The sequence below is a fragment of the Corvus hawaiiensis genome, chromosome 4 (genome assembly GCF_020740725.1).
Source record: "Corvus hawaiiensis isolate bCorHaw1 chromosome 4, bCorHaw1.pri.cur, whole genome shotgun sequence".
NCBI lineage: Eukaryota > Metazoa > Chordata > Aves > Passeriformes > Corvidae > Corvus > Corvus hawaiiensis.
Window position 1 is genome coordinate 22852392 of NC_063216.1, and position 24951 is coordinate 22877342.

At 43.0% G+C, this 24951-nt stretch overlaps 1 protein-coding gene across 1 annotated transcript in view; it reads left to right on the forward strand.

Annotated features, from left to right (window-relative positions):
- Positions 1 to 24951, forward strand: part of TMTC1 (transmembrane O-mannosyltransferase targeting cadherins 1) — a 138594-nt gene that overhangs the window by 39425 nt on the left and 74218 nt on the right. Inside the window, exons 6-7 of the mRNA XM_048300927.1 lie at positions 13473 to 13554; positions 14501 to 14604. Coding sequence (XP_048156884.1) covers positions 13473 to 13554; positions 14501 to 14604 — 186 coding nt within the window. The remainder of the gene's footprint in view (positions 1 to 13472; positions 13555 to 14500; positions 14605 to 24951) is intronic.

Below are 24951 nucleotides of genomic sequence, written 5' to 3' on the forward strand. Positions count from 1 at the left end.
GACGTCACCCACTTCTCAGTGTTAACCCAAGCTTAAGAAAGGTGTTTGCAGTGCTTGGGGATTTTTTTGGCATGGTTGCCTTGCTTACAAAATAACACTTGTGGAAACCCGTGTTAGGAATGTTAGGAGTCACACCTGTGGTTCCTCTAAGATGGTTAGCTTCCTTATGGGAACAGTTCTGCATTTTCTACACACTTGCTTTTAAAAGTGTCCATGAAGCAGCTTGAGGACATCTGGGAGGCTGGATAACTGGTGCTTCTGGAAATTGCAGGGAAGCCATTTGGGATTCAAAGCTGCTTGTTACAAAGTGTTTACTTGCTGGTGAAGGTACAGTGTGCCACGCACACACACTAGTTCCTTCTTTTGGGAGCACAAGGAATTTTGTGTCCTATGTCCTCCCATTTAATTTCCAGTGGTGGTGATGTTGCCATATTTTTTGTGCTAGGCACTGCTGTGGGTTGTTTGATTTAATCCACTCTGCTATTCTGGAGGTGAAATCCGTGAAACTTCTGAGGAGAAGTGTGACCATGGTCTTATACATTCCTGGAGACCCTGTGGACAGGTAGTGTGGTAGACTGTAGGGTGGACAGCTTGCCTACATACACAGAGACAGAGGTGATAGTTACCAAAATATGTGTGTCTGAGGAGAAGCCCAGCAGTGCAGCTCATGCTGAACGCAGCAGTGATTGAGGTGTGCACACTCTGGTGGGATTCAGCAGCTGTGGGGCAGCCAGGTGCTCCCCCTCAGAGCCGAGGTTTGTGGTCCCAAAGAGCCTGCCCAAATTCAGCATCTTGGGAGCTGTTTGGTCCCTGGGGTTTGGCTGAAGCAGATGGCTGAGGTGTGACTGCATCGACAGACAAGCTGTAAGCCATAAAGCAAGTATCTCCACCCTGTTTTTCCAGAGCTGCCTCTGCCAAAGTGCTGTAAGACTGGCTGGCACTTGGGATTCTGGATAAGCTCTCCTCTGGCCTTCTCATTATTGATTTTAAGCATGTGTTACCATATCAACGTTATTTGTAGTCATCTTATTTTTTTCCCTGTCAAAAGGCAGCCTGTCTGTGTGCTGGTATTGTGAGATGACAGAAACTTTTCCTTTTATGAATCTGTCTCTTTGACTGACCCACAGAGCAGCAAAGGGAAAGCTAGCCCTGTGCTTTTTGAGGCTCAGCAACATGTTTTTCCATCAAAGCTGGCATCAGTTGCTGTGAACTCAAAGGCAGGTTTGCCAAAAAGGTGAAAGCATCTTGCACTCTTTCGCACAAGAAATACCAGATCCAAAAGGTGTTTTTCTTCAGTAGTCACTCTAATTATTTTTGTCAAGCCTGAGCTGCATCTGGACAGTGTAGGGTTTGAGGGAGCTGAGTTCACAGGAGATGAGCTCTCTGTTGCTGAGGGAGAGAGAAAGAGGGTCCCCAGATGATGGCTCAGAGCAGAGGATGGCTCTGCATCCTCCCCATTCACTGCTGATCTGAAAGGGTGCATGGGGTGCTCGTTTCCCTTGACAAAAGCCAACCTTTCTGAATACCCCTCTGCTGCCACTGTTCTTGCAGGGGTTTCTAACAGCTTTCACCAGGATTTTAGTGTGTGCCTTCGGGTGCTTTGTTTTGTGAGTTTGATCTGTCAGATTCCCATTGAGCACTGTCTGAGGCAGAGCAGAGAGGGCAAGAGAGGGAGCATCCCCTCCTGGGTGGGGGTGATGATCCAGGCCAGTGATGTGCTCACATGAGCATTGTAAATCCTGAATGCTGGGTTGGTCAGCATCAGGAATGCTGGCAGGACACTGATGGATGGCACCCGGTGGGATTGTCTCATTCTTCATCAAGTTCTGGCTCTCTACCAAGAGTTGTTCTAAAAAATAATCATAAAGAAGGGGAAAGAAGTTATGGTTCCTGCTGCGAAGTCAGCAAGAGCCAGCTGTTGACAGAAGTGAGAGTGGAATGGGGTCTGTAGGGTTTTGACTTCCTTTACCATAACTTGCTGGATGCTGACATTATTTTTATCAGATCTGGCCTTGCAGAGTCAGGAAGACAGATCAGCAAGAGAGAAAGAGAAATTGAAATAAATGAGGTGTCTGGCACGTTTGATTTTTAAAGTGAGCTTGTGTGCAACTGGGAGATGGTTGGCTGAGGCAAGGGGTGTGATACGGTACAACAGAATCCCTATTCTGCAGATGTTACTGGAGGGGCAGACACAGGATCCTGATCAGATGTCTGCATCAGCTCCAACCCCACAGCTGGCCATCAGCCTCGCTCTGTGCCCAGGGACAGGCGCAGGGCACGGAGGGCAAGGAACCAAAGCAGAGGGTGGCCTGCTGACCTTGGAGGAAGGAGGGAACACAAGCAAGCTCCTGCTGACTCCCAGCAGGGTGAAAATGAATTTATTGGATTCATCCCAATGAAAAAACCCCAAACACTTAGACATCCTCGAAGGCTTTGCTTAAATGACACTGTTTTTTATTAGCCCTAACCATCTGCAAACCCCTCTCCCCCCCAAAATGAAAAGGAAAAGAAAGCATTTTTCAGTAAACAACATGTTTTGTTTCTATTTTGGACACTGTCTAAATAAGAAATGTAGAAAAATAGCTAGATTCAGTAACAGTCACACTTCTCCCAGGGGCGGAATAGAAAAAGGAAGCGATTTAGATGTTCCTTCTTGTTCCCACCAGCCTGGGCTGCTGAAGGCTGGTCAATGCAACTCCATGAATTTTTCTTGTGGAGCTTACCGAAGTGCAGTTTGGGGCTGGCAGAGCTATTTGCAAATCTGGCTTGAAATAACCAAAAAGTTTCAACTGAAACAAACACTTCTTTCTTCTCCAGGCATTTTAGAAATGTTACTGCTTCCCTGCGAAACTTTCAGTATGGCACAGATAATAGCTAAGCTTGTGTAATAAAACAAGAAAACAAAAAGAAGGAGGCAAAGAATCAGCTCCTGTTCTCCTTGGGAATTTCTGAGAATTGCAGGCAGTTCACTCAGCAGCAAAAGCCACCTTTTGAGCTGGGGCAGAGCGGGGTCAGTTCAGCACTTTCCTGGGGAAATATGAATTTATACCTGAGCATTTGCCTGCTGTGGTGAGTGGAGCTCAGTGTTGCTCTCTGGTCCCTCTTTATTTTGCTCATTTGTGTAAGGTATTCCTTGTTCCATGTTTGCAAATGGATGCAGTAACCTCCTTTCTCCCTCTGTATTCCTCCTTTCTCCCCATTCCCGTCTCTACATTAAATGCTTGAGAATAAATTGGTAACTCTGCTTCATGGGGTACCTACAGCACTCATGGCTGACCTTTAGAAGTTTTCCCTTCTTTTGCCTTTCAATATGTTTGTAAGGAAGCCAAATCATTTAAACCAGCTGGAAGATCCCTGAACTGCTACAGTTCTATAATGTTCTATAATCATTTCCCTCCCAGCTTATAAAACTGGCTCTTTCTAATTTACTGCCAGGCCCTTTCATTGCAGAGTGGAATAATAAAGGTCTCTGAGGACTGTGTGCTTCTCAACTCTCTGAAAGATCGATGGGATCAATTTGCCTCTGTGTGTTTCGATGTCTCTGTCCTAATTCTGGAGACAGCTGCTCTGGTGTGCTGTCAGGTGGCTGTTTGCAAAGAGAGGGACTCCTGGATCTGCTCAGGGCTCTAAAACAAGCTTGTTAGAGTTAAAAACCCCTCAATAACCAAAAAAAGGGAGCAGGGGTTTATTGTTCTGTAATAGGTACTGGAGAGTTGGTCAGAGTTGTTATTTGTCCCTGAGGTGAGCAGCCCATGGGGTAATGCAGCACGTATGGTTTGGGCAAGAGTTTAAACTCATGCAGATGATTTATAGTGATTTTTGTAATGTGAGTTTTATTAAGTTGCCCGAAGCACAATATGTTCATCAAGGCTTTGCCTTCTTTCATTCCATCCATCTTGTAAAATCCGTTTCTTTCTGGCCCTTGTGAAAAGTGCCCTTTTGTGTCTTCTCCATCATAGCCCTGAGCTATCAATTCGAGGAATCGAAACCGAAGCAGACAAAACAGCCCTGCTCAAGTAAAGTGCACTTGGGTGAGGTGGTGCTTTCTGGAGGAAGCTTTGACAGGCAGCAGCCACTTAGGTAAACTCCACTCCACTGCTTCTCTGTTCCTCAGAAAACACTGCAGCAACCTCCTGCCCTGAGACATACTTTGGAAAAGGCCCCTTTTGCCTGAGTATAAATAATACATGTACCTGTAACCTGAAAGTTTTTTCAATGACTTACAAAGAACAGTCTGTATTGACACTTCCCATTTTTAAATTATGTTTTAAAAATCTTACATTTGTTTTTACTCCCCAGTTCAGCTTCCCATGACTTGTTTTTGTTTGGCTTGTAGGTATATTGGATGCTTTACTTGTTTAATTGCATTTTAACCACAGGAGTGTATGTGATTGGCACTTGGAATAAGTCTTTATTTCTCTAGGAATGTTTGTAGAATAGCAATTCTGATGGCTGCTTTAGGGATGTTACATTTAATCAATAACTCAAATACAGAAATAACAGCAGCTCTCTATCTTTCTTGGTTGGCAGTATCACTCATGCTGGCTGGTATTTTTCTCTTAGGTTTTCAACAAGGGCTATTTTTTGTGTTTAATGATAGGCTCAAACATATGCAGTGCAAATACTAAAGGAGAACAAGAAAAGAAAAAGACTCTCTTAGTTTAATGCAAATACCTGTTTCCTGTAAGTAAACCAAGCAAGAGTCTCTGGATTGGTTTTGTTGCAGCATCAGAGGGTAACAAGCCTGGAACAAACTTCCCCATGTGTTTTCTCTCTAGCCAGGTGGGTGATGTGCTTCTAGCATGGGTTGCCTGGGCAGAGGCTCTCAGTCAGGTGGGAAGGTGTGGTTATTCACTGTCAGCTCCAGCCCCATCCTGTAAAAGGTTGGGGGTGTGTTACAGGCTGTGGCAAAATCCCCAAGGCAGAAGCTGCTTGGATTTTTGGCTGAGTGCAATATTCCATAAACTTCCATGAGAAACTGTAGAGGATCTTTCATGCTTGCCAGGCTTTTAAATTTCAGAATTTAAGCCTACTTCTGTGGAGATGGAGACTACAAAATAGTGTTGTTTTCTTGCTACTGCTTATTTTTTGGAAGTTGCCAATGCAGTTCAAAGTGAATATATCTTAGTGACTTAAAGAAGACTGGAACATTTGTGGTTTTATTTTTCTGGCAATAGATGAGACTGAATTGTGGTCAAAATAGGATAAAATGTAATTATTTTTTATAATTCTGCCAAGTTTCAGGATTATTTTTTTATTGATGTGCTTTTTGGCTTTTACCATTTATTATCTGTTTAGATGAGATATAAAGAATAGCTTTGCAGAGGAAATCCATTTAAAGTAAGCCACTAATCTTTACCGGCTATTGCAGATTTTAATTTTTATTTTTCACAGATGAACCCTATCATAACTGAACCACAAATGTATGTGATGAAAGAACCAGTCCATTTTTAATTTGAAGAATTTAAGGATTTGTAGATGTTTGTATGAAAAAGCAACAGAGATAAAAGTTGTTGGAAGTATAGTGTTTGGTATTTCATGCCAACAGTAATAGCACAGGCACAATTTACTTACAGGGCTGCTGACAAAAGAAGTAATTGGCTGCCAATTTTTGAATTGTTTTCTTCCAGATTCTCTCTGTGTTGCAGTATAACTTTGGCATTGAGTTGCATTTGATTGCAAACATCAAAAAGTTTCTCTGAAGGGATATCAGCTCTGAAGAATGTTGATTCTTCACTATATCGCTAACAGACTCATGTAATTCGTATTTAAAAAGAACAAGCTATTTTTGAGGATGTTAAAAATAACAGACTTTTTCCTAAGAGAAAAAAGTGAGGAAGGTTGGAGTTTTTTACCATTTATTTTGTATTTAGAGATGGCTTTGGCATATTTATGGATTGCTTTATTTAATCTGACAGAAGCAAAGGGACAGGGTAGATAAAATGTCAGATTAAGAGTTTTCCAGAAAGGAAGTACCTTCTTCCTGAAGTATTTAGTACTGACCTGCAGTAAGCTGTGTTTTAAGTAGCTGAAGGATGGGAATAGTTTTTGGAAAAGGGACCAATCTCCCAATACACATTCTGGTTTACTGTCCTGAAGGTCCACAGTCCCCCTCCCTCATCAAAGCAGTGTGATGACTGCTCCTCTTTTCATCCTGTTATTGCAAAGTCAAGGATTCGAATTGTGGATGCCTAATTTCCCCCCCCCCCCCCCCCCTCAATTAAGTGCAAAATGTGGATTTAAATTGAATTTTACAAGTAGTTTCAGAATAAAAAAAACTTCCAAACATCTAGGCTTTGAAATAAAGCAGTGCTCTTCAGGCTGCCTTTCCCAGTGGTTCAGGTGGTCTCCCTGCATTTCCTTGCAAATTGTGCCCATATTTCCTTCTGAAACCAGACTTTTGCTTACCACTTCTACTTGATTTACCAGAAATGCTCACAGCTAAACCATTATGTGCCTCTCCAAGCATTTCCAAAAGGTTTTTTTGGGGATGACCTGACTCCAAATGATGACTTATAAAATATAATTCAGTTGAGCAAATGTATTTAAGGAAAAAACCAAACAACCCACAACTGAGCATTTGCCCTGATTGAGAGCATCTTTGCCTATAAAAGTTTTCTTTCTTCCCTCCTTCCTCAAGCCAAACTCTGTACCAATAACATAGTTTAAATTCCTTAAAAAGCTGTTTCAGGTTTGGGATTGGGACCAGCTGACTCTTACCTACCCCTATGCTTCTCATCAGTGCCTATCCCATTTTTAGGGATGATGCATGGAGTATAAAGGAGGATCACCAAAACCAGTGACAGTCTCACAGACATTGATTTCTGTGCCCTTTCTCTGCATTTTTCTTTTTTTGTTTGTTTGTTGGTTGTGTTTCTTTTAAAGTTCACTTATTGGCATCCTTGTCAAAGACAACAGCAAAAAGTTAGATCCTTAATTCCCTAATTGCATGTATATAATGTTAAAGCTACCATGGTTCCTTCTGTAAATTAACAGCCTCGCTGGACCAGTGTGTGTTTAGTGACATGAAACTCTTTACAGAGAGCATCAAAGCAAGGCAGCAGGCATCCACAATTTTTATGGCTTGTTTGTAAATTTTTACTGGGACACTTGATTCCCAGGGACACCTCAATAATTTACACTCAGGGTAACAGAGCCTTGTGCATGAGAGGAGGATAACCTCCTCCTTTCTTCACATAAAAGCTGTCAAGTAAGGTAGTTTTTTGTGATTAGGAAGAGTTTTAGATACCGTGCAGACCTCGTGCTCCCTGCCTGTGCAAGCAGCCCCCTTGCCAAGCCTGGCCACGCAGAGTGAGTGTGCTCCATGGATGTGGTGCTGTACCTTGTGGATGGCTGTATTCCAGCTCTGCCACATCTTCCCTGTGCAGCCACAAAGGCAGCAGTCAGCCTGTAGGAGTCCTGTGTGGTTTTGGGTTCATCTGCTCCTGCTAGGCTGGTTCACAGAAAGCACAGCTGCTTTTGCAAGTGCAGCTGCTCAGGGGAAAGCAAGGGTTTTCCTGCTTCCTGTGCTGCAGTCCAGCTCCTGAGTGCTCACTGGGAACACCAGTGAATGGAGCTCCAGTGGCAGCAGTTTTTTTGGATACTGCCGCTGGATCTCTGACAGCAGCAGAGGTCTGAATATTGCCATGTATGTTTTCCTGGCTCATCTTTTTTCCCCTCCCTTTCCTCTTTGTGCCTGCCTTCCTTTCTTCTCCCTTTATCCCCTCTCTTCCTTGTAACACATACTCACATAGCCTTTCCTTCAGACACGTTTTCAGCCCTCTGCAGTCCAAGCAAATGGTCTCCAGGCTGGATACAGGCATTGCAGGAGAGAGAATCTCCTATCTCAATGGCTCTGCACGAGCAATGCAAGGGAAGTCTGATGCTGTTCCTTCTAGAAGGTGTTTGGTAGGGCTGGAGACCTTGGGGAATTGTTACAGATCTCTAGTGAGCATTGCAAATAGAGATCTTTTCCCAGTGGCTTGTCACATGCCCAGAAACAGTCAGTTGTCACTGAAATCAAAGCCAGCAGCATCTCTGCAGTCCCTCTACTAAACAACAAATCCCCACTCCAAACTATGGAACCATGGAGTTTTCCCAGTGAAGTGGTTTCAGAACTTCATCAACATGGGCAGGTCTCTCTAATTGCTTTTTCAGGAAAAGCTGAACTGTTTTACCTGACACTTTCAAGGAAGAAAACAGTTTCAGCTTAACATAAACTCCTGGAAGAGAAAATTTTCAGCCCGGATGAATAAAGCTTGTTAAAAGCACAAGCAGCTGTAAAAAGGGATTTGTAGCTGAATGTGGGGAGCAGCCAAAGCTGCTATCAGTGCTGCTTATAGTGCAGTTGCTTGAAATTACCTCCATAGGAGCCTTTCACTGGACTAGGACAGGGAAAAATGAGCTTATGCCTCAGGTGTGTGTGATGCAGAAGAAATAAAATGGCTGAAATCGAGGGAAGCTTTAAACTGCAGGCATGGTGTTCCGGTTTCCCGAGACCTGGCGGATCTGGTGGCCGTACTTTGATGAGGTCTTATTTTTCCTGTTAGCCCTCCTCCACTTTGTCTCCTCCTCGCACCGGTGGAATGTCTGGTATGAAGAGAAACCCTTTTTCATGTTCTCGGTCACATCTTTGATCTGTTAAGTGCATTTTGCTACTTTCCTTTTTTCTCTTTCTATTCCTGATCCCTTACTGTGCCTCTCTCTCCTCCTCTCCCTGTTCCTCCCAGTTTTCTTCCTCTACTTTCATCCCACACAGAATGAAGTATGGATTGCCTAAGAGAATAAGGAAAAGCCCTGAGTGGGATCACCTTCTCTGCTGTGTATGCCCTGCCCTTGCTTTCCCCAAAAATCCAGTAAACAGCAAAAATTCCAAATACGGTCACAACTGAAAATGTACACAAAGAATACATGATATTATCAGTGAAAATGAGTTAAGGCAGTTGTGACTTTCATAAAACTTCTCCATGGCTCCCAAAAGAGTCTGTAAAACTGCTCCTGCTTGTGTGTGTTTATGCATCTAGGTCTGCATGGGGAGTGGTAGCTGGGGTTTAAGGCTCTCCAGGGAGATAAGGAGCAAGGATGCCACACACATGCTGTGGGGAAGGTCAAGACTACTCAAAAAGAAGGAAGCAGGAGGGCTTTTCTTCTCCCTTGCAAAACCTGCAGCTATGACTGGTATTTTGTTTCCCTGAATAGACAAGTACTTTAAGCAAGTTAAATACCCAGATGTGTCTAGATATATTGGATTTTTAAAAAAGATACTTCTCTAGTGTAAGATGCAGCTGCCTGGACAGATGATAAGGAAGTCCTCTTTAAGTAGGAAAGGTAAGGTGGTCTCTACAGACAGAATATGGCTCCTGTAAAACTTGCTTATTCTCAGCAGGGGACCCTGTCAAGCTGGTTTGGAATTAGTCTGTGCATCTATCAATGACCTAAAGCTTTGGCATGTACTTAAAATAGCCCCTTCTAAGTTTAAAAAGGTTCTTGATTAGAGGTGTCTTACTGTTACCAATAATTAAGAATAAGAGAACAGCCTTGCTTTTATATTCATCTTCCCAATAGCTTCCTGTAGTGTTAGGAGTTTGAAAGTGCCAGTTCAAAACTCTGGTGGTTGCTGGGAGTTGGACCTGCTTCCTAAGAAGAATATAAATGAGAGCAATGATCCTCTCAGAGTGAAGGGACCTGGCCAAAACAATCTCTTGATATAGCAACACTTATCCATACTTACCTTGGTCTTTGAGACATTCCTGGTGGAGAGTCCATCATAGATCTCAGTTGTTTATTTGCTTCCCTTGAGAAAGCCTTCAAAGACAGCACAGAGCAAGCTCACGTTTAATGCCAAAGCTGAGTCAGCTGCAGTGTGGGGTAAACCTCTTTCCAGTTGTGGTCCAATAGCTCACAGAGCTGTGGCAATGACCAGCAGCCAAGGAGCTGCCCCACACTGTTCTGTAAGCTCGAGGTGCCTCCAATGGCACAGGCAAATTAAAAAAGCTGCCTGCTTCTTAGAGAAGTTTGTTTTGATTAACCCAGAGTCCATCTGGTACCAGTGAAGTGTATGTTCCTGTAAACTGCACCATACTGAATTTTACTGGGCCACCTACCCTGCTCAATTATAGAACCTTGGAGTGCCCTGATGATGTAACTGATTCCAGGATGCTTTTCAGGAAGCTGAGACTGCCAAATATCTGTCTTGGCCTCTGCTTGAACTGTGTGAGAGAAGTCCCTGCATTATTAAGCTTTTCTTGGATTTATTATTTGTTGTGATTCTGGTTGCTTTGGGAAGTATTCCTGAAAGGCTTTTAAAAGATAGCAAGCAGATAATTACATGCTGGGTTGCTTTGTGGGAAAGCTGGCATGAAGCAGAAGTGGAACCCCTGCCCAAATGGGCTCTTTTCACACTTGTTTAGTGAACCTGATGATCTGGATTTTCTCCTCTAATTTTATAATTTTCTTAGGAAAATCTGGAAGATCCACACCTTGAAATGTTCACATACTCTGGAGGTAGCGTATTGCTGTGTGGTGCTACCATCAACCCACTTTGCCTAACTACATCCCACGCCCAGTCTCATGTGGGAGCGGATGTGTGTGTGTGTTTTGGCATGTTCTTGGCACCACAATTGTGCTGGTTGGGGTGGAGCAGGTGATAGGGAGTGGTTCCCATGAATAGAGGGATGTTTGGCAGCCTGGAGAGGTTGGCCAATGCAGGGAAATCTGACCTGTAAATGACTTTTTACAAGACAGCTGTTAAAAAGGGGTATAAAACAGTTTAACTGTTAAAATAGTAATTTCTTTCCTTCTTCTGGTTAAAGAAAAATTAAGAGCTTTGGCTGATCTTAAGGTTGTCTGAGCAAAGTTCTGTGTAACCTTAGATGTGTTTGCAAGCTGAGATTTTACATGGAAAAAGCTACTGCATTTTACATGCTGTCTGTCACTGACACGTATACAATTTCCTCATCCAGGTCTCGCTTGAAGTTCATTTGGTTTTGATACACAAACTGTGTGTTGTTCTTTCACCTGCACTAGATGGGAGATGTTTTACTAGTTACCTTCCCTGGCACAGGTGGTAGCCCAGTGAGGTGTTCTGTAAAACCACGTGGTTCTTGTAAATCTTTGAGGCATTGAGTGTGACCTGTCCATTTATACCACTCCCGCAGGTCGATCTGATGGGTGGAGAGCAGGATTGCTGAGCAATGAACCATGGTATCTTTTGCGGTTTCCACACAGACTTCAGGACAGCAGCTTTCTCAAAATGGAAAAGTTTCACTTCTTAATTGAACTATTCATTGCCTCACCATGGGTAGAGAGCAAACGCACGGCCTGGAGATGATGGCCACCCCACAAGTTTTAGGTCACTGATGCAACGTGATGCTGTTTCTCAAGGATGAAGTTGGCAGACTTCTTGACACTGATAAAAGTGCTCCTCTGTCTGTAACTGAAGCCTTGGAGAAAGAGCTGAACTGTTCTAGTTGATCTTTTCCTAGAATAATTCCACCGAAAGCAAGTACTTGTAATGGAAAATTCCTGTCTAAAGTGTTGCAGAGAGTTAAAAGGAAGTGAAAACAGGTTCTTGAAAAGAGTCAGACAGTGTGATGAATAGAAGGCTCTCCTCTCTCCACACATAAAAATGTAAACAAAGTGCAACCAAACGCTTCCTGCTGCAAATCACGAGGGGATTGAGTTTCATAAAGGGCTCCAGTAGGGGACAAAAGCCTGGGGTTTGGTCCAAATGCTGTTAAAGTCAGTGAGAGGCTTTCCCTTTGGTTCCGGTGGGCTTTGGAGCCAGGCCATGGTGAGCCCTTGAAGGCCAACCTGACCTTTCGTGGGGAGAAAAAGCTGAAGGCTTAGTTTCATCTCTCTTGTACTTGCTGGAGCCTGATTAAAATCAGTGGGAACTCAAGAAACTTTGCACTTTGAGGCGTTCAGCCCTTGAAGACTAGTCTGACATTTAAGTCAGGTTTGGTGCTTAAATGTCAACATTTGACAATAAGTAGACACCAAAGACTGAAAGTCATCTGGCTTGCTTTACACTGTGTGGTTTAGTTCCCTAGTTTTAGGCATGGCACTTAGGGAAAGTTTTCTGAAGAGCAGTTCTTTTGTACAGAACATCCAGATGTACTTCTTTCATCTTGGTAAATGCTGCCTCTGTTTCTTGCTGGCTTTGCCCTGGTGCTTTTTTCTGCAGTATAATCTTTTCTTCATCTTGCCATGGTGACCAGGCTTGCGAACTTCCTACTATAGAAAATTTGAACAAAACCCCAGATATTAAAGACTCTTGGCTGCATTAGGAAGTGCTTCAGTCTTGTTTTTTCAAAGACATGAAGGGTGGAAGCAATCAGGCGATAGTCTGTCTTAAGGAATTTGGAGAGGAAATAAGATGTGTTTTATATGCTCGATGTTCACAGGAGAAACATATGAGGATTTCATGCTTGGAAAGGTAACTTGCTTGAAGGTGTTGCAATACAAACTGCAGGTTTTGTAAATCATTTAAATAGAGTATCCTGATACTGATTGTATGTTATGCAGAAGAACCTGCAAATGTTTTCCTTCTGAATTTATTTTGTTTCCTTGATATATATAACTTCTTAAAATAAGTTGTCTTTTTTCAATAGTTTTACCTCCTATATGCTTAAAATATTCCTGTTGTCTCTTCTGTATTTCTTTTTGTCATTTCTTTATTACAATGATGGAGCATCTGTAAGGTTCAATAGAAATGGAATTATCATGAAATTAATATCATGGATATGGCACTGTTTGTTATATTAAGAAAGTTCCTTAGACTTTGGCAAGTGCTTCTACTCTGTATTAAAATAAATGCGTAGTTTTGGCTCCCAGTACAGTTTAATTTTACTCATTGAGAAACAAGAAGGGTTTTATGAACATTCCTACAACAGTAAGCCACCTGTGTGTTTGTGTCTGTGCAATTAATTGTCACAGCACTTTGTCAGCAGACTTGTGATGAAACTTAAACGTGCAGAATGCGCTCCAAAATAAATGCTTAGAATCAGTTCTGCTAGATAGTTATTCTTCTCTCTAGAGACTGAGCAGAGAGCTGGGAACAAGGAGTTTTTGCATTTTAATCACAGTCTAAAATTGAATTGCTCTGTTTGGGTGACCTTTTAAAAACGTGTCTCCGTGTAGTCATCTGGGAGTCTGAAGACAGCAATCTCACTGAGACCCACATGGGATTTTTCTGAGGATTAAGGAGTTAATAGAAGATTAAAAAAAAAACCCAACAAACTAACAAACACACCAAAACCATATTTTGATGGCAAAACTGCAATGTATTACGGTGTGTATTACTTGAACTAGTCTCAGTATTTTACTTATGTGGAAAGATCTTTGAAGAGTAGGAGTGATGTCATTACTACTGCATTTAGGGTGGTTAAATCAATGTACACATTTTTCTCCGTTTGAAAAATGAGTTAGTGTTCCAAAGTACTTCAACAAACATTTGTTTCCTTATATTTCAGCTACCTGACTGCAAATAAAAACCAGAATTTCTTGTATACTGCAAGGCCTTTTTTGAAGAGAGCTGCTTTGGTGACAAGCTACGTAAGTAGGAATGGACTTGCATTTCTGTGTATTTGATGAGAATGAGCAATGCATAGTAGTATCCCAAAAGACTCTGAAAGCTCACATGGGAGATCTTAATACAAAGTTAGGCTTGAAAATTAGTCTAGAAAACTTCAGCTGGGCAGAAACAAGAATATTACTGTATTTTCAGCTCAAACCTTTAGATTTATAGTGGTTGCCCTTGCAACTGTGTAATCACCTGCAGGTATTTCCTGCCCTAAATACAGGGGACTCGGTGGCACTGGGCTGCCTGGTCAGTGACATGCTCTTAATGCCAATGCAGGGCTCAGTAAGTCATAAGAAAAACTGCTGCTTGATGCGCTCCAAGCAAGACTCAACATGTTGCAGAGGAGAAAACAAGCACTTCCATGGGAATGTTCTGGGTGTGCTGCTCCAGGAGCCAGATCCCCTTGCTTGTCCCCTGACAAGCAGTTACCAGAAAGGTGAAGGAGTGGCAGCTTGCAGAAATTCTTCCAGGAATTAGGATTGCACAGCATGAGAAGCACCGATGGAGCTTGTCCTTACACCTGTGCCAGCATGGATAAATGATAAGAACTTTTAAAATATCAGCCGTGATTTTTCCCTCTGCATTTAGGTAGCAGTCAGTAGCAAACTTCTGCAGTCTACACTGCAGCAGAGTGAAGGATTTGTCCTTCAGAATGCTGCCTTTGTGGCGGGTACTGAGATGTGCCAGTTGCTGTCAGTAATGCAGGCACGGCAGAGGGACACACAACGTCGCAGTGTGCTGTCTGTGCTGGGGGCTGGCAGGTTTGTCACCCTGTGTAAGGTGGCCAACTTGAATTGTGCCTAAACTGCTGAGCTGACTGGCTTTGCACAGCACGGAGAGCTATCACAACAAGACATTTGCTGGAGGACTTAGTTCTTCGTAGAAGTGCATTGCTAACGGAGATGTTCTTCTTTGAAGGTGATCCTCGTGTTGTATTTCCGCCTCTGGATAATGGGAGGTTCCATGCCGATGTTTTCAGAGCAGGACAATCCAGCCTCATTCTCACCGTATTTACTGACGAGGTACGATGACAGCAGTCAAACAAAAGTTTTCAAAAGTGTGGTCTTGATGTTACATTTTCCTACACTAAAATGGTTTGCAGATGAGAATGAAAAAAACTTGTTTTGTTGTCTTAATTACTTCTCTGTATTGCTCTGTCTAGAATAGAAAGCAACCAGAATTATTTGAACCCCAAAGCACATTGCAGGTCCTGTAGGGTTGTATTACAGCTGTTTTCTTACTGAAAAATGTGTGCTTATTTTTACGCAAAGCCCAAAGAATAAGGTTTAGTTGCCTGAGCACAGGACTGGAAAGCCCAGTAACTGAGGCATAATTCTAAATCTTAAAACTGGCTGCTCCTGAGATGTGGGGTGGTGGAAGCATTCAGAGTTCTGGCTTCAGCTGAAGTTTGTATAAAAATATACTACACCATGCCTCTTGGTGTAGTATCAGTGACTGAGCAGTGAAGGTGGAGGGGCCATGTGCACGAGTGTTTGCTCTGTTTAGCTACTGAAAGACAATTTTGAGGCTTCTGCAGGAATTTCCCGATGTCTCAAATGAAAATGGGAGGAGTCTTCCTGTGTGTCATGTTCTGGCCTTGCTGGCTCCTCATTCCAACAGTGGAATTGCAGCTGAGACACAGGTTACGATCAAGCAATCCTTATCCAACATCTGCTGCAGAACTGGACTGGATCTCATTTGGGGAACCTTTACGATAACGTGGCAACAGCTCCTATTACCATCAAGGCTAAAAGTGCTCCCAGGAAGCACATTGTCTTGTTTGGAAAGCTCTGATGTGATTGTTTCCGGTGGAGTTATTAATGCCAGACTCGGTGCAGCACAGCGTGAAGGATTTGCTGCTGTCCCTTTTTGAGATGTTTATCCTGAGATGGAGGTCACCAAGTCACAAATGATGCTGGCCTAATTTCAGTTACCTCTTCTGTGCATGTTCTTTTGCGTGTTTGTCTCTTTGCCTATTCTAATGACAGGGGAGGGTTTTCTAAACCCAAAATCTGAGTCATTCTCAGAGTATGAAACAGTGACTATTTTTACCACTGGCACTGTGGATTTTATTAGCAGGCTTAGGAAAAAGAAGCCAGAGTGCTGCTGGCTGAGGTCCTCCCTTGGGCCCAGCAGCAGCCCCGGCTTCACCTGCAGTCCAGCAACACCTACCTACTCCAAATGTAATTAAGGAAATCCACTGCAGTAAAAAGCAGTATTACTGTTATGAAGGGATTCTAAAACCCTTTATTTATCTCAGTTCTTCCACTTCTGCTGAGCTTGATCTTAATCCTCATTTTAGTCAATTTACCCAGAAGCCTTTATCTTCCATTCAGGAAACCCAACCCTTCAGCAGGTCTCAGTGTCAGTCCTGCAGGTACAAAGACCCAGTGACTGTCTCTGAACTGACAGCCCATGATGCACCCTCTGACCACAGCCCTTATCTTGGCAACAACCTTTCCAAAACTTCCTCCCCTTTCAGACTCAGGCTATAACTGTAACCTGAGACTTTATCTTGCCGTGGTCAGAGCTGAAGCTATTGCTGCTGAACTGGCATTGTGCCAGTCATCCCAAGTGCAGGACTGGGATGTCAGCTGGAGATAGCAAGGTTGAAGTGGCACAGGTGTGGTTTCCAGGAAGGTCGAGGAAGGTGATTCTGCTTTTGTGAGACCTCTCCTGGCACACTGCATCCAGCTCTGTGGTCCTTGGCACAGGAAATACATGGACCTGTTGGAGTGAGTCCAGAGGAGGGCCACAGGAGTGCTTGTGTGTATGGTCCAGCCTCAGAGAAGCTCCTAAGCAGTGTATGTTCCTCAGCTGTGGACAGCTACAGTGCAGCAGCATGTGAAGAGCTGGTGTGGGAAGTTTTCAACAAGGTTTTGAAGACAGTAATTAGGACACAGCACTGAAGCTAAGATGTTAATTGCAATTTGGGTTGAGTTGGGAAGAAGGCAGCGGAAGAGCTAAGTTTGCTGTCAAGACGAGAAACTAAAAGGAAGATCAATTTTGGGTAGTGCTCTTGAAGTGATTACTAACACTGTCACTGTGGTTGAAGCAAGGGTTAGTTTCAGGCAGTGGGCAAGTTGTTTTGTAACTCTGAAGATCATTTAGGTAACAAATGGGAGTTTCTGTTTTCAAAGAGTTGTCCTTATTTGAGCTGGAAATGTGGTTTTTGTGCATGTCTCGCCAGGGTAAATGTTATGGTTTTCAACAAAGTTGAAACTTATTGTAAGACTTGGCCAGCTCTGTGGGACTAGAAGGAAGGCTGATAACAGTGGAATAAAAAAGAAAAACAGTTGTTTGGAGATGTGTGGCAGTCTTTGTGAAATTCATGAAGTTAGATGTGAAGCTGGGGTCTCAGCTGGCAAGGGATGAACCCAATGGAGCATTGTAACTTTTGCAGGGTTTATTGGGGCCAACATTAGGGGCAGGTATAAGTTAGGGGGTTGAAAAAGTAGTGACTCATGAGGTCAGAATTTGTCATCCCTTAGAGGTGATACGGTGTAAATTACAAGACTGGGGGTGTGAGAGGTGTGTGCATCCATGATTGTGTGGAGGAGGGGGGCACGTAGAACTTGGGGTGTATCAAATGAATCTGAGAGGAGACAGGTTCCAAGCAAGGCAAGGAAGTGGCTTGCAACAGGTAGTTGAGCTGGAGAGCTTCTTCCTGCAAGATACCAGGAGTGTGCTGGATGTTTATGCAGGCTCCAAGAGAGATTTGCCAAGTTGAAATAAGAAATCCAGGCTACTAAATATGCAGAAAGCACATCCAACTCAGAAACTCCAACTCATCCAACTCCCCAGCTAGGAACTGGGGAAAAATTATCATCTTACATGCTTTACTTGGCACTGACTTTTGGTCATTGCTGGATAGACCTTTGATGTGGCTCAGTTTGGCCTTAGAAAATGCCTATGTGTTCTGTGTAACCTGTCTCCATTCTTGGACAACACAAATTAAAGTAGACAGATAATGATTTATTTAACAATTGAAAGGCTAAATATGCTGAAATAATGACAGTTTTTAAGTCTTTAAAAACAGTCATCTGTTCAGCATGCTCACTAAATTACTGTTGTTAAAATGAGAAGCGATATTCCCAAATACTTCAAAGCTTAGTGACATAAATGAAAGCTACATTTCATTGCCCTTCATTGTGTTGCTTGGCAAAGGTGGTTTGAGAAGATGAGATGTGTCCATCATTCCCTTTCCCAGTGGAGGCAGAAATGAAGGTGTTTGGAATCCTGCTATTCCTAAGCCCTGCCATGAAAGCCTGTCCATCAGGCTGTTGTGCACTGCAGGAGGGATGTACTGTCTCCTGTGGCCTTACCTTAAAGAACACAGACTTTGATCTCAAAATCTGCTATGGGTAAGCGATATTTGAGATAGAAAACCCAATCCCAAACTTCTGTTCAAACAGTCTTGCTTGTCTTAGACAGAATTTGAGGGAGAATGCAATTAGAAAGGTTTTGAGGGCTACGCAGCTTTGTGTAAGCAGTGTACCAAAAGTGCAGCTCCGGAGTTAGGAGGGTGTTGAGTGGAGGGCTGACATGCTCCAGACATGTTGCACAATGTTTCTTTCTTCTTCCATTCTTGAGGGGAAAGAATTAGGAGGCCTCTGGATATACCAACACTGTGGCAAGACAAGGGAAAAATCCATTGTGCAGCATGTCTCAAACTGTGTGAAACAGATTAAATCTTACCTATAATTTGTAACTAAAAGTCTGGTTTTTAAAAAAACTATGTCTTTGGGAGTCAAGTTATATTAATTTCTTCTGGCACTTGCCTTGTGATCTCTGGTGACTGATCACTCCGGGCATGAAGCAGGTTATTTGTGGTGCTTCCTTAAATAGTTAATGCATTTCTACTTGGACTGCCTTGAGATAACATTGTCCTGTGGTTGAACTGCTCTCTCTGTAAGCTGGCTTTCTGTATTCCTTTGCTGTTTCAATCAGGTAAATGAGAATTCAGTGCTGCAGAAAGCTGAAGAAGTGCTTTTACATAAAAACTGGCACATAATCCTTTTCACAGAGATTTATGACTGTTTTCTGAGCAATGCATTTAATCATCCCAGTTGTAACTTCAAAGGGAATGAACTACCAAGAGGCAAACCAGAGACCTGTGCTGGGAAAATGGGTCCCTGTGCCAGCCAGTTCTGCCAAGGAAGTAGAAGTCAAGTGTAGCAACTACTTTGGTATGGAGTTTTCATGGACCTTAGGCTAGAAACTAGCATTAAAATAGACCCCTGTGACATGTCAACTCTTAATCAGCCAGGCTTGCACATGTTCCCTGAGTGGTGAAGTTCTGCCAGGCTTGTCAGTGCTTTCTATTGTGCGCCTAGAGGTGCTTAAGTTTGGCCCTGCGTGTAATCCCTGCAGGGGATCACTTTCAGGGATCCCATTCAGGGATCATTCCCAACACTTCTAACACTCTAAGAGAAGGGAGAACAACAACGTTGGTAAAAATTGCTCTCATGCCTACCCAGGGGCCAGACAGTCCATACATTAAGTGTAAAGAGTAGTCTTTATTTCAAGGGATGTTGGGAGATGGGTTAAGGTCTGGCTGGAAGATGCTGCTCCAAAGCAAAGCCCACCCTGCAGGGAAGGTGGCACTCTCAGAGCCACATGAAAGATTTCAGCATCTCTCTCATTCAGGTGTTCTTGGTGTGATGAATAGACCCTGGTAGTGCTGCTCTGGGATTTGGTAGGCATTTTAATGGGTTGTGGTGCTTGCTGCAAGTGCTTGTTACACAACAAGCCTTCCCTACCAGAGCCTGCATATGGAGTAGAGAGGCTGCAGCCAAAGCAGACACCATTGACTGCTACAGGCCATGCATTTTGCTTTCCAAAATACTTCCACACAGATGTGCCCAGAACATCCCTTTGGCTCCCACCAGCATGGGGTGAGTAATGCTCTGGGATACAACAGGCCATTTCCAGAAACGTGGTCTGGTTTTTAATTTCTTGAGGATCTCAGTGGCTGTCCACAGAACCCTCCATCTGCTGCTGCCTCAGTGAGCCTCTTCTGAAGCAGTTGCCCACTGCTGGGCACTGCTGGGGAATTTGGGCTGCATGACTCTGGAATGTGCTGCTGTTGGTGAGGAGTTGAAGATCAGGTGTGATCACAAGGGGCATGTCCTAACCCACAGCACATGGAGGTTTGCAGTGCGAGAGCAATCCCAGGCTTTCCAGCACTGAGGTTCTGACAGCAGGCTTGGGTTTCACTGGAAGTTCACAGGCTCTTTGAAAGTCTTTACTCTTCAAGAATTCAGTATTTTTCAGATTCTTAGCCACAGAGTTTAAACAACTGAGAAAGAGCCATTCACCAGATTAAAGCTCTTCAGGCTGTGTAGCTATAGAGGACAACACAGTCCGCTTTTCCCCCTGTGTCCCTGCGGCACACAAGCCCACCTTCCAGAGGAGTTACCTTGTTATTCATCACACTGCAGCTCTCTGTTGATCCCCATCTTTGTCTTTCCTACTCCTGTCCTCTACTGATTGGCAGCTCTTTTCCCTAAATGCAGAAGGTTTGATGAAAGGGAATACACAGGTACTTTTCCAGTTACAAGTATTTTCTGTCTAACTTATACTCACATTTGGGTGTTAAATGGAATTAGTCTGTCTGCTGCTTGTTTGTGTCGTTTACTCCATTATCCCTGAATGAGCTGGATAGACAGAGTGGGAATTTTTTTCTTCTAAGGCTCTGAAAAGAAAATGTTTGGGCTGACAATATACAGAGCAGGAAAATAAACTCGTGTGGGAAGGTATGACTGGGCTGGGAGTCCCCAGGGAAAGTGCAAATATATACAATTTGAAGACAATATCCTAGATACCACTACCTGGTTATAATCGCAGCCACGTGTGTCCTAGGAGGACATTACTGTGAAGTGACTCGTCAAACTCACTTGGGTTTAGTGCTTTGTAAGAGGATGAAGAGAGCCTTGAGCCAAAATCAGTTCAGATGTTAATACAAATGAGAAGCTCTTTTCTCTAATAAAAAAGCTCTTCTTACCCTTGTCGTGAACTGAAACCTTCCTGAGTGCCTAGCAGTGTGGAGGTTGTGTCAGAAGAGCATAACCAGGGTCTGTGACTTCTGAAAGGGCAAAAACTGTATTCCTACTTCTGTTTCAGATCCCTACCTGCTTCATAACTGCCCTTCTTTTTTCCCCAAGTACTAGTTAAGTGCACTTATCACCTGTCTTCTAGATAGGTCCATTTTTTCCCAACCAGGAGAATGGTTTGCCTTTGCTTTGTTAAAATCCCCAGTTGGGAGATGTTTCACTTGCAGGTGGGTACCCTGCTGGCTCTTTGTGGGTAGGGTTGTCTGTCTGGCTTGTCCCAGAACTGGGTGGCTGGTAGGTTGCAGCACAATATGCACTTAGAAAAAATAGGATCACTGGCCCCCACTTCTCCATGTAGGTTTGGTGGGACACGGTCAGAGCTTTGTGATCACTCTTGTAGCACAGTTTTAGAAAGAAATCTATAATCTCAGTCCTGGCTGCTGTGGGGAGAAAGCTTAAACTGCTCCAAAATCAGAAGAGAAAGGAAACGCCTCATAAATGTCTATAAATCTTGTAATTTTTTTTACCTAGTCTCACATTCCTTTTGCTCTCTGATTGCCTGGGTTTGGCAGAGCTGAGATGAGAGTTTTTCCAAGCTTGTTGGTCTTTGTTACAGCAAAGGGTTACAGACAATTCCGCAAGTATTTTCCTGTCATATTGTTTATGGCTTTGAGTAGTACCCTTTGTGTTCATTTTTGCAGCAGAAACAATCAGTTCTGATAGTTGTTTTCTGCAACAAGTTCTAGATATGAGTCATCCTGTATTTATCTCAAAGCATGCAAGAGAACACTGAAACTAAAAAAATTTGAAACTAAACAAACTGGATTGCCATGGCAACACTGGCTACCAACAGGAGGAACTGTGTTTTTCTGAGCATGCCAGAGATGACGAGAAGTGAAAAGAACACTTGATACCTGCTGAAACTTGGATTTGCATGCTCAGTTTGCAAATAAAAAATTTACTGCAATGCAAATGCTGTTACCTGGCCTGGGGGAAAACTGTTTGCCAGTTAAGAGGCAAAATCTTCCAGTCACCTCACCAGTAATACTCTGATTTTCATGGGATTAACTGGGAGAGTGGGAGATGCTACAGGCAGGGATTTTTCTCCCTTGGAATTCCAGTAGACAGCAGAAGCAATACAGAGAAGATCATTAATTTAAAATGTCATTCACTTAGTCAACTAATTAAAAGAAAATACTCTTGTTGCCATTTGCAGGTAGGTTGCTGAAATGTAATTAGCTCCTGGAGTGATTTCGGAATCTTCAAGTCTTTTCAAAATTTGCAGATTAGTTCCTTGAGGTGTCAGCTTTGGTCAGAGGTTTCTTCCAAACTTTCTCCTGTGTTTAGCTTTCTCCTTAGGCTTGTGGTACGAGAGCCACATAGACGTGAAGGAATTATCATATGCTTTCGAGAGCCAGAAATAAAAAGCAGCACTGGACTGTCAGTAACTATTATTAGCATCCCGTTATTTTTTCCTAGAACCTAGAATAGCGATAGTTTATAGTGCTTTGTTTTATACAGCCATCCATCGTGTTCAAGGACAGCTTACCAATGCTGAAAGCATATCCAAACTTTTACTTGACTCAGAGCCTGCTCAAGGCTTTCTTGCAGCTTGCAAATGCCTCCAAAAGTCAGGCAGTGCCTTCATGGATCTTGGTACCGTGCCTGCTAATGGGACATGCACGTTCAGTGAGGGTGCTTGGGAGATCACCAAGGAGATGAGGTCAAGGGTTCTCCAGTAGGGTGTCTGCAGAGGCCAACCAATTAACTGTACACTTACAGTGGTAATGACTGTCACAGGCTGTAAAATATTTCACTGCTGTTGGAACAGGGTATTTAAAGACTAATTACTGCCATAGTGGAATGGAGCGATTGTCCATCTCCTTTGGGACCCACCTCTGGCAGCAAGTTGCACATGGCTCCCAAGGAAGACTGAAGCCTCACAAGCACTTGGAAATAGGCACATGTTTACAAACCATTCCTGATCAGTGAGTGTCCTGCAGTTGTCTTCCCATCTTCAACAGGAGCTTGTCCTACCTTTCCAGCAGAAGTGCATTAACTCACACTGATCTGGCTACTCCGAATACCTCTACTTAAGTTATTAAGCTGACTCAATTTGTTATGGCAGCAGACTGTGTTCATTTATTCTGTGCTGTGTAGGGACATATCAGCTCCTGCCTTATCAGTGAAGATGCAGAAAAGCAACTAGTCTGTCCTTAGCTGCAATGCTGCAGTTTGCCAAGATCCCAAATGTCATCTTGTTCCTTTCTACCCAACAGCCTGAGTAAACAGGGGGAGGGTTTTCTGGTGTGTGTTGTGGTTTGCATACAAACTTTCATGAATATTTTCATGCTTATTGAAAATATTAATATGCCAGGGCATAAAAGGACACTCCCTCCAAAAACTGGGCTCTCCTAAAGGATCAAGGGCAAAACCAACTCAGTGCTTCTGGAAATCCTGTCTGATATACACAATTGTAGTAACATACCATATGCCATGACATTATTCAGATTCATCTAAATGGACGTGCTTTTGTTTTGACAATAAAGCTAGAAATGGATCTCAGTTTGGCTTTGAAGTAAGCAGCTGTAAATAAATGCTGGCAGCCTTTTCTGAGCTGATGTGTTGAGGCTGATGGAGAAGTCTGTTTTATTGTGGCTGAGCAGAGGTAGGTCAGGCCACACATAATGTCACGAGTGAGTGCCTTGGTGTGATTAAGTCCCACCAGAGTTTGTGTTGCTATGTTTCTCTGTAATGTGGGCCAGAAGAGATTGGGTTGGTGACTAGAAGATACATTTGTTTCTTTAGAAAGAGAGAACAATCAAAATTAAGAATCGTTTGAGCAAAATAAGGTTATGTTTTTGAGGGATGCTCTCTTAAATTGGAACTGGCTTTTTAATCGCTGTCTCTGTTAAGAGAAGATGGATTTTGTCTCTTTCCCTTTTGTTTAGTACCTCAGGGTGGGGAAGGTGAGGAAAATGGGGGATATGGAAGAGAAGTGTACCAAATGGCTGAAAACCTTAAAAATGTGAGAATATTCCACTTTCCAGATTTGAGAACTTAGAAAGATATGTGGGAAAATGAGAATGAGCCTCTGTGACTGTTTACATTGAAACATTCCAGCTCAGTAAGCCTCCTTGTTTTGGGTCACTGTGCTGCTGGAGATGTTTGTTTTTTGGATGAGAAAAGAAACTGATATCCTAACTTTGTAGTTATTCAAGTATGTTTTCACAGAAATTTAGGGCCCAACACCCAACTGGGAACTTCCTGCCGGGAGTCACACTTAGCTTTGGTGTCTTACCATTCTGCCACAAATATAATGTTGTAAGGGGCTGCATTTTGACCACAAAGGGGTATGTTTCTAAGTGGCAAGTGAGACAGTCCTCTGTTTATATGGCTTGACATTTCTGCCGTCCTTTGTTACCATTTTAATAAACCTGCCAAGGTACCATGGCAACTGGGTGTGATAACAGCTGCCAAAGCAGGCTCAGATGGAAGAAATCCTATGCGGGATAGAATGTAATTTTTTCCTTTTTTTGAGTATTTGCCATTTTTGGTGCTGTGTTCAATGTGAATTTTTCCATTTGCAAGCCAAGGAGGGTTTTGTCTGTTTGAAGCCTGTCACAATTTTACTTGGTTGACTTCATGATTGCTGGAATAATCTGCAGTCTCTTGCACTTAAAAGTATTTCAACTTTAGATGCACTTTTTGGCAAATGCATGCCAAGAAGCAAAAGCCTGAGGCAGAGAGGGATGTTGGTTTGATTTGACTTTTTTCTTGTTTTCTTTAAGCCAGTTGCACACATGCTGTTCTTTTTCAGTCCTTTGAAAGCCCTGCATACTTCCCAGAGGGCAGCAGGCTCCCCAATTCCATTCCCCATTAATTTCCTCTCTATTGAGAATAACAATTATTGAAGATTACAACAGTTTGAAAGGCCCCCTACTTCCCCATCACTTCTGTGGCACATCTCATGCAATCTGGCCCCTGCCCTAATAAGCCGCGATGTGATCAGCTAAGAATCACCCCCTCCCTCCTTTCTTCTGTATTTTCTCCTTGTGCTTTGGTTTGCAAAGAGAAAAGAGAGAAGGGTCTGACTTTAATTGCTCCATGTTGTCCAGATAGAATAAATCCTAAATTGTAAGTTAAACCCAGCTAGAGGGATATTTTGTATTGCAGCAGTGATGCAGTGAACTGTGAAAAAGTTCAATGTATATGTATGTACCTGCTTAGTTATTCATTTATTGTTTAAGCCAGCAGAAAGTCACTTCAAAAGTCTAACATTCAAATGGGAGTTGAAGTTCTGTAAGTTTTCCA